Consider the following 14,856-nt stretch of genomic DNA (forward strand, 5'->3'; position numbering starts at 1 on the left):
TTGACTTTTATATTTGAGTGTTTGACTGTCTCTGGCGGCTGCAGGTGATAATGGTCTGAACCCGGTGTGGAAAGCCCCGGCAGAACCCGTGGAGTTCAACGTCTACGAGCCAGAACTCACCTACCTTCGCTTCGTGGTCAACGAGGAGGACATGTTCTCAGACCCCAACTTCCTGGCTCAGGCCACGTTTCCTGTCAAAGGCCTCCGCTCCGGTGGGAACACACACACACACACACACACACACACACACACACACACACACACACACACACACACACATTTTATTCAATATTAATTCCCTTGAAGTAAGATTTGTCTGGACTGTGATCGTTCCTCATCTTAATCCAGTTTGAATAAACTCCACTCACTGAATTTCTGAGCGGCTGTGACTCGATTGGCCAGTTTTTCTAAACAGCGACCTATTTTTGTGCGCTCGGCTCGCAGAACTGTGCTTGTGGTCGTCGTGCAGATTGCTTTCGTTGCCCACATCGCGCCCGCCTTGTCCCACTTTGCATCCACCTGTATGATTTAATCTGCTCGACTACACTGTCGAAACGATGATAAGCAGAAATGTGCCGGTTTTTAAATCGCTATTATTTCCCATCGGCTCGGTTTTTAGACCCGCCAGAGGAGAGCTACTGAAAACGGAAACTAAATTGAGAAGGATTTGAGACAGATTTGAGACACCTGCAAAAAAAAATGAGAAGGATTGGAGACATCTATGACAAGACGTCCTCACTAACTTCTGAACGTGTTCAAAACTCAAGCGACAAAGCTGCGAGGCTCAGTGACTCACGTGGATAAACTGAGAACCCGGGGACGTTTAGGGACGTTTAGGGACATTTAGGGACTTTTAGAGACATTTAGAGACGCCCTCACTGATGCTGTTCACTAACTAGTTGCCAACAGTGAGATACTAGTTTTGGAAACATGTCAGAGTTTTGAGTCTTGTATAGAATCCTGGATTATTACACAACAACTTAAACAGTTTAACTCTGATGTTTTCTGAGTGTCGCAGCAAAAAGGATCTGAAAGTTTCTGGCTGCGACATCTTTAAAGATCTTTAAAGTCACGTGTTCATTAATAGTTAAACAATAAAAATGTTATTTCAGTAGGCTTTAAATTTGTGTGGAAGGTGACAAAAATATGTGTTTATACTTCTTTTAATGTAGAGACAAAAGAGAATTATAGACGTAGAATTTAAGAAGAAATGAAGATCTGAGTGAAAGGCATACATTTTTACACCACGCTATTTAAATCAAACTGAATATTGAGGATTTCACACTTTATAAAGTTTAAGTTGAATTGTTTTTTCAGTCATTTATAAAACTGAACAAATAAAGAGCTTCAAACCTTTTCAGCAGAAAACTGAACAAACATGATGATTGGAGTTTTGTGACTGATTTGTTTTTCCTTTATTTGTTGTTTTAATTGATGCAAAACAAAATTAATCTTTAACTACTGTTAATTTAAAGGTTTAAATATACAAATAAAAAGAGACATGAAACAGATGGCGCAAAATAAGTCTAATTTGTAAAAAGAGAAAAGCTAACGTTTGGACGTTAAACTAAGGAGGATTTTGCGTTAGAAACGATTCTGTCACAAATATTTTTGCGGGTGTATCTACATCCTGTAATAATCAGTGATGCTTTCATTTGTCGTTTCTGCAGGTTATCGCTCCGTTCCTCTGAAGAACGGCTACAGTGAAAACTTGGAGCTGGCGTCTCTGCTGATCCACATCGACGTGCAACAAGCCGGGGTGAGCGAGTGTGTGCTCGGCGCTGACGGCGGCGAGGAGCTGCCTGGTGCCGCTGCGATCTCCTGACCCACTGCTGTTTGTTTCAGAGAGCGGAGGAGGAGCTGTACTCGTCCTCCAGCCAGCTGAGGAAGAAGCAGGCCGAGCAAAGCGAGCCCTTCCTGTACGACACGCACTCCAACCTGCAGCGCAGCCCGCTGCCGCGCCAACCCACCCACCTGGAGAGGGAGCCCAGCGAGAGAAGCAGGTAAGGCTCAGGCGACCCCTGCTCGGACTCTGCATCTGGCATGATCCCTAATGATTTCAAGGTCCCCCCTTTGTTACCTCCACAAAGCCAGGAGGGTGGGGGGGATGTTTTTGGTCGTGTTGGTCGGTTTGTCTGTCCGTCCGTCTGATCACAAGATGCCGGTGATCCGGATCGTGACTTCCAACCTGTCGCCTCTAACACACTTCATTTTATCAGGAAAAGCAACTTCTCTGCTCCTTGTTTAACATTTGTCCTGTGGTTTTATTTCCCTCCAGGGTAAAAGAGAAGAAGATAAACAACAGTAAGTTTTACTCCTGAGGCCTCACCTGCCCACCTGCCCACCTGCACACCTGTCTGAGCGCCGGGCGTCGAACCGTCGGAGCTCTTCCAGCTCGACCTGAATTTGTCATCATTCCACCCAAAAATGACAAGAATCTAATGTTACCTGGAAATATTATTTATTTAGGATTTTGAAAGTAACAACTTACGGATCTAATGTTTTTACTGATATATATAAAAATGTTAGAAGCAATAAAAAAGGATTTGGGGAAATGTTACTGTTCTCCCAGACGGCCAGCGACTTTAATCAAACTGCATCATTTTATATACTGATGGTATTTATTCTGAAAGAAACGACAGGAAATAATCATTTCACTGCAGTTCTGCTCCCACGGCTTGTGTTGAGTTATTTTTGAGTTTTAATTTTAAGTGAGTGAGACTGTTTTAAGTTTAATTCTATAAGTAGTTTTCTGTTTTTGTTTGTTTTATTTCACCAGTGATCGTATTTTCTCTTGAAGGTTTTTTAAGCTGAAATTAGATTCATTAGAGACTCAATCCGACACGACGAGAATGTTTCCAACAATGATATGAAAGCGTGATGTTTTTCGAGCTTTGTGATTTTGTTATGAGTTAATAAAAAGTGCTTATTGTCCCTCAGCCTTTCATTCCTGCTTCATCTTATTTTAATAAGCTGTTTTCCGCACCGCCTGCTCCGTTCGCAGTTTTATTCTGACGTCTGCTGTTAGAAAACACAACAAAAAAAAAACATTTATGAGTGTTCAAACTCAGTGGGTTAGTTTTAGTTTTAATACAAAACTAATTAACATATTTAAAGGCGTAGTATTCCTTGAAGGAATGCATATCGCCCAAAGTTTCAGAAACGAGAAATGATGGAGATGCAACTGTTTCGGTCAAACCCTGAAAACAAAGTTAGGCTCGATATCAGCTTAAGTGTTGAAGATGACTCTCAGCTACTGCCACACCAAATTTTAGCACAATGTCTGCAAAATTTACTGAATTGTAGCCATTTTTGTGTCCTCTAAGGTAATTTAGCCAGAAATAAGTTGATGTTCACGGAGGTGCACCCAACGACATCCACACCCAGGTGGCACCAGTGACTCATTTGTGTCTGTTTTCCCTTTTTCTACCTCCTCCCAGCTCTGAAACGTGTCAATGAGTTACCCAGGTGAGTGGCCATATGGGAGGTACCCGAGGCGAACAGGAGGTAAACGAGATGAGAGATGATGAAACGCTTCACAGGATTGTTTGGAGGGGGCTGAAAGAAGAAGCCTCCATTACTCACCTGTCAGAGCACGTGGATCTCTGAGGTTTCACTGGATTATTTAACACTTTGGACCTTTTTTCTTCATCATTTTTTGCTTTACCTGACTTTTGCCAAAATTAGAAGCTTTGTTGCTGCAGTCATCAGCCAACGGAGGGACTAAACTCTTGTTGGAGGTTTTTCCCCTCTGAGCCTGAACCCGGTCCAAAGGAGTCCATCACCGCTGCTGGTCCGTCTCGAACTCACCTTCAACCAAAGCTGTGGGATAATGGCAGACTTCCCGTCCAAGGTTACCACAGAAACCAGCTCCCCCCACTCCCAGAGCTCCCAGCAAAGGGGCAGCAGCCTCCAAGGAGTGGCTGCCAGCATCACCACCAAGATGGACATGTCCTTCATCCGAAGTGTCCCAGCCGTCCTCATGCTGGCTGAAATAGTATGTATCACACTCGCCACCACTTTCTCAAGCTCGGCTTCATCATAGGGTCACATTTTTCTTCTATTTGTTCAAGATTAATGACAAAAAAAAAAGAAGAAACTATTTAATTTCTGACCTCAGATGTTTGTTTAAAATTCATTACTGGGGACATAAACCATTAAAAAAAGATCTTAAACATCCTGAACCATTTTTTGTGTGAATGTAGATTCAACTTTTCCCCAGTTGGAATATAATATGGATATTAATGATCATATGTAGCTTCATGTCTTATGTATAGCTCTAATATCTCAGGACGAGACTACAGCAGCCACATAAACATGCTGTATTTGTATATCTTTACTTTTAATTTGGTAACAGAAAGTTGGACTGTTTGTTAACAGGCTCCAGTTTGAGCATCATAAATGTCACGGGTGGTAAATCGAGTCACGCAGTCCTGTCCTGTAACTTCAGGAAGTGCAACTCTGAGGGCTGAAAGTAAAACTGAGAAGGATTTATTTTGCAGTTTGTTTGCCTTGGTGAGATAATTATAAATGAACTGGACCTATAGGCCAATCAGGCCTCTCAAAGGGCCCTCATTGACCCATCTACACAGCACATCTAGAAAGCTAACCCAAAGAAGTCATATTCACACACCAACGGGGCACATCAGAGGCAGTGAGGGGTTCAATGCCTTGCCCAGGGGCACTTCAACATGTGGCACACTGGTGGAATCAAACCTCCAACTGTCTCATTAGATGCCTGCTGTTTACAAGAAACAACTTATAAAATTAGACTTGAAACAGTCTCATTTACAGAAGCGATCAGGACCCGGCGTAGCTCAGTCTATGCCCTTATTTTGAAAGGATCTAGAGGACATGTGACTGGCTGGAGGACTGATAAGTCCTGGAGATCTTTGTCCCCTGGAGGCCCCGGCCACTCCTGATCTGATGGCTCATATTGACATTCAGCATAAAGGGACCATGCAGAAAGTTCCCTGATCAAACTTAGACGTTTCCACACCTAAAATTACAAAGATGAATTCTGAAAAAAATAACAATTTTGGGGAGAAAGACCACAGAGACGTCTTACGCCACAGTTTAAAAGCAACTCTACCCCCTATGTGACGTGTCGACTCTTCCAGTTTCACCTCCTTTAATCTTCATTTTCGTTTATGTCCAGGTAGGTCAAGGTTCCTCCGGTTAACGCAGAGAGCCAACCTGAATTCCAGAGTTCAGCTCACGAATCCAGATGTTTCAAGACAGGAACTCCTTCTGTTGAAACGTACAAAAAGTGACAGTTTTATTTCTCTTTAAGACTAATTAACGGGAGTTCACTTGTTTGAAAGAGTTGTTCAGAGAGTTAGACAGTGATTGAAACAGATTCAGGTGGGAGGCATAATAAAGAAACCCTAAACAACTTACTGTCTGAACTCTGCTCTTTAATTTACATTATATTTCCTTCCACTTAGGCTTAAATCAGCACAGCATTAACTCACAATCACCAAATGAAGAATAAAGTGTTTGGATGCAGAAGGAGCAATGATGTGTTTTATGAAACTAATTATACAAACATTTAAAGAAAGAGCACATGAATGGGAAAGATTTAAGTCAATAAAGCTTTGCTCACGTTTAATAATGTCTTTTATTCTTCATGTAACCAAAGTTTAAATCAAACTTTCCCACCAGCAGGAAGCAGAAAGTCAGCAGAGACAGAAACTTTCAGTTTCTAGCCAGTTTTTGTCTTTTTTATTTGGTGAAACCAAATCTTTGTTGTGTGTTTGTCAACATAATTTTATGTCTTTCCTACACATCTTTTAACAAAAACACAAAACGGCAAATGTGCAACAATAAAAACCTTTTTTCTGACACGTTTTCAGGACCAAGCATCTTTTTATCCACATCACCGCGTGCAGACGTCCGCCTTCTGTGTCTAACTTGTGGAACAGCGACCGTTCTCGAGTTTCAATCCTCCAGCTCTTTTTGCAATATTGATTATTAATATGTTTGTTAAAAATCCACAGGAATATTATAAATACTGGGATTAGTGTTTGGATTGTAACGCTTTCACAGCTCTGTGAAACAAGACAGAAACTCCTATTTAGACAGGTGTTTTGTAAAGGTCATCTTTGGAACTGTAATATCTGTGTGTGTGTGTGTGTGTGTGTGTGTGTGTGTGTGTGTGTGTGTGTGCATCAGGTGTGTAAAACGAGAAACGTGATCTGTGCATAAATAATGGACCATCGTTTTATGTCTGTTCTCATGGGACAGAAGCAGAGACGTGGAGACGTGACGAAATAAGAGTCTTGTGTAGCTTCACACTAAGTGTCTCATAAACTTATATTCCAACCAAAAGGGATGAAAAAAAGAGAAAATTTTAACAAAACACTCAGATTTTCATAAAGAAAGGCCTTACAATCTAATCCATTCTGCAAAACGTTCCTTTTTTTATTTTACAACAATCTTTTGAATTAAATTAGAAAGAATCTCGAAGGATTTTATATCATTCTGCAGCTCAGAAACAGATTTTAAGATGAATCTGTTCATTTATGTCCATTATTGTTTATTTATATACGTACAAGAGCTAAATATAACAAATACTGCTCACTATAACATTTATAGCCTAGGCTAATGTGCAACTTTAGTCCTCAAATATATGAATATATGGTTCAGATCTTGGAGCAGATTTGAGGGGACATTTTCAGGGGAGGTTTGTTGTAAATCTGGTTAAAATGGCTGTCTAGATCAGCGGCGCCCAATCCTGGTCCTTGAGGTCCACTGTCCTGCATGTTTTAGGTGTTTCTCTGCCCCCCTGATTTGAATGACTGGGTGAATAACAGGCTCCTGCAGAACCTGAAGACCTGCTGAAGAGCAGGACTGACTGACCAAACCCAGTGATTCCTAACCCTGGTCCTGGAGGAACACCATCCTGCAGGTTTTCCATGTTTCTCTGCTCTTCAGGAGGTCTTTGATGTGGGCAGAAGCCTGTCAATCACTCAGTCATTCAAACCAGGTGTGTCAGAGCAGGGAAACAACTAAAACCTGCAGGATGGAATTCCTCCAGGACCAGGACTGGACACCACGGACCAAATAAAACCAGTCAGATCCATGAACCCGTGGTCGCCAACCCCAGCCCTCAGGAGTCACCATCCTGCACGTTTTAGATGTTTCTCTGTTCCAACACACCTGATTTAGATCAACTAATCGAGCTCTGCAGCATTCTGGTAATGACTATTCAAACCAGGTGTGTCAGAGCAGAGAAACACCTAAAACCTGCAGGATGGAGTTCCTCCAGGACCAAGACTGGACACCACTGACCACCCCTGTATGCTTCATCTCACTCCTGGTCTGTTTCCGCTTTCGTTCCTCTCACCTCCACAGGTTCTGGGTTTGCTCCACTGGACGCTGATCGCCGCCTCACCGCACACGATCAGCGCGGCGTACGGCTGGGTGCTGTTCGTGGCCGTCACGCTGTGGATCATCACCACCATCCTCTTCTTCACCATCCTGTTCAGCGTCCAACAGCGGCTGGCCTTCGTCCCCTGGCCGCTGGCGGTATGCAGAAACGTCTGAACCACCTCCGAAGGGCGCCCGAAACGCAGACAAAACTTTGCAGAAACATTCAGGCTGCCAGAAGTGGCTTCGTAACTGTTGCCATGGTAACTGAACATCTGTCTGTCGCTCCCTGACTGACAGGTTAATGTAAGGCAGACCAAAACGTAAGCCTCAAACAAACGGTCACTGTGCAAAAACTGCAAGTCCGATCCTAAAAATTCTTGAACTGCGAGCGACAGAAGACTCTGACAGTCACACATGGGAGTTTTTATCTTTCTGCAAAATTTTATGTGGGAAAAATAACAAGTCACAAACATCCTCCACTTCTAAATTTGAACAGAATATTTAAACATATAATAAGTTTGTGGAAACCTGGGTGAGCTCGCTGCATTCTGGGGGGATTCAAGAGAAAACCACAGGTCCTGCAGCGGTGAAAGACACGCTGGGTGAAAGAGGATAAAAATACCTACGTTATGATATATAATTTTTATATGTGCTGAAAAGAAATGTGGTAGTAAGATCAGAAAGTTTTAGGCAGGTCAGCGTTAGTGCGAGGTCATGAATTGTCAGTTAAACATTTTGTGAAAAAAATCTATAAAACTCATAAAACTTGACCTGCGATTGTCTAAAAACCATAAAAGATCTCAAAATGCCAGTTCAGTCGAGCAAAGTCCAACTTTCTGTGACCCGTTTAAATTTTAAATGATGTTTCTCCTGTGAAATGTTCCTGAACTACAGAGCTCCAAAGAAGGCTGGGTTTTCTCGTCTGTTTCGTCAAAACCCCCATTGATTTCCATCATCTTTCGTATATTTTGTCTACATCGTGCAGCGCGCTGCTACTAAAAGTTATTTTGCAATATTCCTGATTGAGGTGCCTGTTTTGGTTTATAATTTGCATGTTTTATTTCAAAGCTGTGTCAAAATACAGGATAAAGATTTTAATAAAGGTGTTTCGATGCTTATGGACGGGCAGCTTTAAGGATTTAAAAACATCTGCTTTCAGTTTTTAATTGGCAAGATCTTCTGTCACAATCCAGGTCAAACAATAGATACACAATTCACCACCAGTGTTTGATGCTTTTATAGCAAATCCTTCAGAGCACAAACAGGATTTCAACTTTTATTCAAAGATTGGTGGATTTGTGGTCAAGACATCCAGGAAAGTTTAGGTTAGAGGTAAATCAGAGGCAACGCTGATAAATATAGAGATATTTTCACCAATAAAAAAGGAGAATAATTGTGTCGTTTCCTTCCTTTCTGACAGGTGATGATGTACAACGGAGTGGCGACCGTCCTCTACCTCACAGCTTTCCTGGCCAACGCAGCAACTGTGAAGGTCTTCTCGTGGACTCATTTCTTCGGACATATTGGAGCTGCTGCCGTAAGACACATTATTTGTACAACATGATTCAGAAATGTGTTAAAATATACAGGAACTCTCACACGATGAGCTCAAAAAGACAAACCCTTGGAGGAAAAGGGTGTGGTTTTGTCATGAATGAACTCTGGAGAGTCTCGTTCAGTCACTTCTTTGTCTGGGCGCCATGTTTGTTTGTCAGGCTGTGAAGGGTCAGATACAAGAGGAGGACAGCTGTAAAGTGGTTCTCCTCCAGGTCGGTTCTCAGGGTTTAGGCATCAGAACATGTTTAATAACGAGACTTTCCTCCTCTTCAGGTGGATCCTCCATTTCTGCTGCTCATGTTAAACATTTTAAGACAGAATCAGTCGTGTTGAGGGTCCGTCATGAGGCAGGAATGCATGTCACCCTTCGTCTTTCAGGCCACAGTTTTAGATTAAGATCATCTCATCATGTTGAGACGATGCAATTGTAGTTATTTTTAGTTAAACCTTTAAAAAAACACATTTTGAGTGATCTGTTAGCTCTTAGAGGACATGTTGTGACTGACGCTCAGTAAAATGAGTTATAGCCATTTTTGTGTAGGTTAAGATCAATTAGCAGTGGCAGCCATCTTGAATCAGGTTGACTCTAAAGTTGTACGAGTCAATTAATATCTCTTTGTTGAATTTATCCATCCAATAGCTTTAGATTTGAGCTACCTTTAAGCAGGGATTTTGCTGCTTTCAGCCATTTAGCTAGTGTTCTGCTTCTTTTAACTTTAAACACCTCAGTCTCATCTTCAGCGGTCATTTAGCTGCACTTTCAGAGAAAGTTCTTTAGTTATTAAACATGTTCTGATGCCTAAACCCTGAGAACCGACCTGGAGGAGAACCACTTTACAGCTGTCCTGCTCAGATTAAAGTCTGTTTAGTTTTACAGCCGTGGAAGCGTTCAGCACATGATTTGTCTTGTTTTATAACACAGAAGTGGGGAGAAGTCTTGTCATTGATCATTAAAGGTGTTAAAACCCAGCAGCTTGAGTTGATGGTTAACGTGGACGTGTTTATGTCAGCAACTAAAGATCTCAGACTTCCTCCTTGCTGCCCCTCCTGAAGTCCAGACTTCTTCTTTGTCCAGTTCTTTGGCGCCACAGCGACCCTGGCGTATGGAGGAAGTGCTTTCTTCTCATATATGGACTGGCGGAATGACGGAGGAAACGCAGCCACCAACACCGTGCCGACCTAAGGCCTCCGTGGAGCCTGAAGGAGAAGATGACTCATCGGGCCTCCAAACGCCAACCTGTACTCCAGCATGAACGTGATCTGATCACACATCAGTCCTAATAACTCTGATGGCTCTTTAATAATATGAGGCACAAAATTCACCTTCTGAAGTTAGAGGGAGGGTCAGAAATGACCTTCAGCTCACCTTCAGCTTTCATTGACAGCTGAGGAGACAAGTTGATGTTTTTACCCCTGTCAGGACCCAAACCTCGTCTAATAACTAATTTACTAAACTGCAACATGTTTTTTTACACTCTGATGTTTGTGCAGGTTAGCAGGAGAAACTAAGTTATAGTGAAGAGGTTTTTTTATATGTTTGGACAGAACAAAGTTGATCTTTTCTTATTTTTCTCAGTTTTATTCTGGTTAATAGTGAGGTAAGAGTCTTTAAATTGAACTTACAGTTAATGCTGGTGCAGATTTTCAGGTTGAATCGAAGACAACTGGACTGTTTTTTGTCTTTTTTTTTTTTACATTTTGTATTGAGAAATCATCTCAGATAAGAAATAAAACAAAAAAAAAGTCCAGTTGCCTTTACTTGTTAGTTTACTCAAATATGGAAGGAAAAAGGTTTTATGTTCCAGAGATATCACAATAAACATAACTTTGTTTAGATTGATGCAAAAATCTCATTTAAACCATGAAGTTTTTTGTCCCTTTGGATGGAAAGAAACCTTAATCTATATAAATTACCACAACTAAACTCAAAATTCACTGAATTTACTAAATTTATTTTGAATCAAAGGAAACTTAAATCTGATTTTTGGTTTTGTTGTTTTGCTCCTCTTGTCCTGTATTGTTTATAAAATATATATATATCTTTTTGTAAGGAGATTTTATATTTTAGAGATTAGTTTTGAGCCATGCATTTCCAATAAAGCACATAAATGAGGTTTTTTCTGTTTTATTTTAAAAAAAAAACAAACAAATGTGACAAAAACAGTGTTTTACCAGCGGTGTAAACATACTAATATGAATAAAAAACATGTTGACAATGGAATGGAAACTCATTTCACTCAGACTGTATAAATACACAAGCATTACTTTTCAAGCTGACACAAACAAATCATTAAACATTTAACGGTTCTGCTAAATTATCTCTGAAAGAACAGCAAAGGTAGGAGAATTTAAACGATCTACAACACTGAACGCGTCCCTGCGTCTGAACCAAAAACGTGGGAAGACGACGCAACGTAAGGATTAACGTTCAGCTCATGAATTCAGCTGTTGTCTGCAGATTCACGTGGAGTCCAGCCTGAAGTTGTCTGAAGGCTCATGAACACGGCTTCACTTGAAAAACAAAAACACAGGCGGGCCGTTAGAAGAGCTTCACATGGAGCCAGCAGGTCCTACAGACGTCACCACCAGCCCCTGGCTCAGATCCAGTCCTCGGCCCTCCTTCGCCTGAAACACAGATTAATTCAGACACATTTAGCACCTCCCGCACAAAGAAAGGTGTCCGACCGTTTTAAGCTTCCTGCGTTTTGTTTCGTGGCAGGTGTGTTCACTTTGTTCTCATCTGAGCACAAATTCCTCCACAGCGGCGAAGCAAAAAATGGGTTTTTAAGGAAAAAGTTTTTTTTGTTTTTTTCATATCGTTCTCTGGGAAACAACACAAGCTTTATTATTATTATTATTTAATTTATCATCTATCCTGAATGAAACTCTCCATAGCAACAGGTCTCCTCTCCTGACGTGTCTCCTGTCACTTCCTGGGAGTCCTTTAACTTTGTCATGTTTGTTTATTTCTTTCTATCTATAGCTCTACAGGATTTTGGTGGTGGAGAAATCTGAAAAATCTCAGATAGAGATCGGGTCTGAGTGGAATAATGGACATTTTACTTTTAATAACATAACAAAACACTCCAAATATGTAATTTAGCTTCTTCGCTGAGGAAAAAGATTTAGATTGTTTGGTTAAAATTAGTTTAATCTGTGTTGGGATTAGCAAAAAAACAAAACAGAATGTGAGAAACTTGAAAGCTTGGCACCGTGGCAGCAGACTTATTATTACAGATTATTAAAGATGTTAATAAATGGACATTTTATTCCCTTTTTTTCCATTTTTAAAAAGTCCATTACACGCATCGACCTGCCATGACGTGAGTTTGACCAGAAGATGACATAAATATAAATGTGGGAAGCAGCAGCAGCTGTAAAAGTGATGAAAAGAGAAGAAAATCAGTGATTTGAAGCTAATCTTTGGGTTCAGACTCACAGCTCTGTACTCCAGAAACATCTCCTTGAAGGCCATGAAGTCTGTGAACGTCAACAACATGTCGTAGATGTCATCTGGGACTTCTTCTTTGTTGTGCCTGCAGAGAGGAAGAGTCAGTCTGCCTTCATCGTCTGTAAGAGTGTGTGTGCCACCTAGTGGTCAATGTTTAAATGAAGCTGTTTATCAGCAACAGGTGCTGAGGATAAAACTACTAGAAGTTTTTTAGTAGTTGTTAGAGAGACGCAGCTCTCGGTTGGTGTCGTGATGTCGGCGCTTACATGAGAAGCTCGATGAAGGTGTTCATGTTGAAGCCGGGGATTCGCTCCGTCAGCTGCTGCTCCAGGTGTTTCTCCAGCAGGTCCACCTGTTCGACAGCCACAGGACGACAGTTACCTTCAGAGAGAACTTCTTCAAAATTCGTGTAATTTATGCTGAACTTCAATGACAGATTTTATGAACTGCGGCAGCGTGTCAGTGAGGCGCCGGAGCACTCACGTATTCATTAAAGATCGGCGTGTAGCTGAGTTTATTCTCATCAGAGTCATCAAACTCCAGGTAGTGTTTCTCCATGAAGCTCTGCTGAAGATGCTGGAAGTCCTCCTCTAAAAGAAAAGAAAAATAAACATATGTACCAAACAACTGTGAACATGTCTATAATATCTAGTTACCATTTAAAAATACAAGAATCTGAGTTTTGCTTTATTCATGTTGCATAACAGAAGCTATTTTTCTTTAAGTTTTCCAAAAATCAGCCTCTTCTTCGTGTTTCTTGACCCTACAGTTACAGAAAAGATTAAAATGACTAAAAACCTAAAATAAAGTTTCTCTGTAGATGCTAACAAATAAAAAGTATGAACGATAATTTTCTTCATTTTGTGGCTGTGTACATTTATTCTCTAAACACACACACAAACTAAGGAGTTGTTATATCATTCATTTTAAAAATGTGATTTGTTTTAATCTTGTAATATTTTATTATTTTCAAAGAGTTTTTATTTTTTGTTGCTAAAGGCAGATCTAGGGACGTTTATTGCAAATTATCCTGGGCCTTAAATGTTATAGAGCACAGTATTTATCAATCTTTAACACTTATATAAATAACCAATAAAAACAGCGTTATATTTTATTCTTCTTCTGTCTATATTCTTAGATGTTCTGTTTTAAAACTGCAGCGGTGTTTTCAGGATGCTCTTGTGAAATCTAAGATCTTGAACACTAAATAAAGGTTTAAAACGAATAAATAAAATCTTTATTTTTACCCATGATGATGTCCTCAATGCAGCCAATAACAGCATCGAAAGCTGAGTCTGCAGCTGATGAGCTAAAACAAAAAACAAACACAGAAACTGTAAGAAGTTTGTCAGTGAAAAAAGGTGCATTATCACAATTTCTTCTTAAAATAGTAATAAATAAAGCCTCTGTGATGTACATGTAATACATGCATTAAAGTCACCCTGAGCCATTTCACCTAAACAGACCTGTTTATTTTATTTTTCCTATAAATAAGTTTGTGAAATACCCATCTGTACATCTCAGAAGTATCAGACAGATTGCTCCTGAGTGGAAAGCTACAAACTAAATTAACTGTTTAAGCATTTTATTAAAGCGGTGATGCAACTGAAGTCATTTTAATCAACCTACCAATAGATTAATTCTTTTTTTAAAAACTTTTATTAGCATCTTAAAGGGATTAGATCTAGAGATTTGCTACAAAACTTTGCAATGAAACTAAAACTTCAGTAAATAAAATCTGCAACGATTCACTGATTCACTCAGTTTGATTAGAATAATAATAAGTGACAGTCAAGGCAGGCTTGACAGCTTGTTTTGAAGAATAATTGAACAAATATTGTATTCGTCAGCATTTAGGAACACTGATCTGTTGTCTGATGAGGGTTTATTGCACAGATGACCTGGATTTGGGTCGAAAGGCTCGAAAAGCAGCAGCACCGACTCACCTGGAAACAGCGAAGAGCTCTTCGTCCACATCCACCATCTCCACCATATTCTCCGCACAGCTTCGGACACCTGGAGAGGAAGTTTGCTAACGTTCACCGACTTACAAAACAGCCGCAAATGTAAACTGGAGAGCTAAACATTTAATGGCCCCTTCGAGGCTTAACACACGGCGTGAATGTGAACTATCAAATGTCTGTTTGAAGAATTTAATTTACGCATTTTTATACATAAAATGAGGACAGACGATCATTTTTAATTAACTTACTTTGCTCCTGGATCTCCATGTTGTCAAAATGAACCGTTGATATTTACTGAACGTTAACGCCGAACGTAATGTTGTTGCCAAGGAAACAGAGACCTTGTCCGTCCGTACAAAGCGTCCGGTTAAAACAGCAAAACACGCGCACGTTGGTTCCTACGTCAGTAAACCGGAAGCGTTTTTAATCGCTTATCAAAAATTAGCTTCAAGGCACAAAATCTCCTTTACTCCTAAAATACTAGTAATACAATGTGTATGGTTTGGTTAA

At 40.4% G+C, this 14,856-nt stretch overlaps 3 protein-coding genes across 3 annotated transcripts in view; 2 read left to right on the top strand and 1 right to left on the bottom strand.

The window, feature by feature from the left end:
- The window catches only part of plcg2 (phospholipase C, gamma 2), a 28,717-nt gene extending 25,778 nt beyond the window's left edge, over positions 1-2,939 (top strand). Inside the window, exons 30-33 of the mRNA XM_017418868.3 lie at positions 45-212; positions 1,671-1,759; positions 1,846-2,003; positions 2,279-2,939. Coding sequence (XP_017274357.1) covers positions 45-212; positions 1,671-1,759; positions 1,846-2,003; positions 2,279-2,321 — 458 coding nt within the window. The 3' untranslated portion in view covers positions 2,322-2,939. The remainder of the gene's footprint in view (positions 1-44; positions 213-1,670; positions 1,760-1,845; positions 2,004-2,278) is intronic.
- Positions 2,940-3,531: 592 nt separating this feature from the next.
- On the top strand, positions 3,532-11,052 carry LOC108237466 (plasmolipin). Its single transcript, XM_017418894.3, has 4 exons — positions 3,532-3,997; positions 7,357-7,530; positions 8,795-8,911; positions 10,007-11,052. The coding sequence occupies exons 1-4, from the start codon at positions 3,833-3,835 to the stop codon at positions 10,112-10,114; spliced, it is 564 nt and encodes a 187-aa protein (XP_017274383.1). The 5' UTR covers positions 3,532-3,832; the 3' UTR covers positions 10,115-11,052.
- Positions 11,053-11,098: 46 nt separating this feature from the next.
- LOC108237467 (ADP-ribosylation factor-like 2 binding protein) lies at positions 11,099-14,744 on the bottom strand. The gene is made up of 7 exons (XM_017418895.3): positions 14,595-14,744; positions 14,329-14,398; positions 13,630-13,691; positions 12,866-12,972; positions 12,649-12,734; positions 12,371-12,467; positions 11,099-11,556 (listed from the first exon to the last, which is right to left on the bottom strand). The coding sequence occupies exons 1-7, from the start codon at positions 14,611-14,613 to the stop codon at positions 11,482-11,484; spliced, it is 516 nt and encodes a 171-aa protein (XP_017274384.1). The 5' UTR covers positions 14,614-14,744; the 3' UTR covers positions 11,099-11,481.
- Positions 14,745-14,856: the final 112 nt, after the last annotated feature.

The sequence above is a fragment of the Kryptolebias marmoratus genome, linkage group LG11 (genome assembly GCF_001649575.2).
Source record: "Kryptolebias marmoratus isolate JLee-2015 linkage group LG11, ASM164957v2, whole genome shotgun sequence".
Lineage (NCBI taxonomy): Eukaryota > Metazoa > Chordata > Actinopteri > Cyprinodontiformes > Rivulidae > Kryptolebias > Kryptolebias marmoratus.

Coding starts and splice junctions, on each gene's coding strand:
- LOC108237466 (XM_017418894.3), top strand. CDS start 3,833: ATGGCAGACTTCCCGTCCAAGGTTACCACAGAAACCAGCTCCCCCCAC. Junction 3,998..7,356: donor TCCTCATGCTGGCTGAAATA/GTATGTATCACA, acceptor TCACCTCCACAG/GTTCTGGGTTTGCTCCACTG. Junction 7,531..8,794: donor TCGTCCCCTGGCCGCTGGCG/GTATGCAGAAAC, acceptor CCTTTCTGACAG/GTGATGATGTACAACGGAGT.
- LOC108237467 (XM_017418895.3), bottom strand. Junction 13,692..14,328: donor GAGCTCTTCGCTGTTTCCAG/GTGAGTCGGTGC, acceptor TTTTTGTTTTAG/CTCATCAGCTGCAGACTCAG. Junction 12,973..13,629: donor CATTGAGGACATCATCATGG/GTAAAAATAAAG, acceptor CTTTTCTTTTAG/AGGAGGACTTCCAGCATCTT.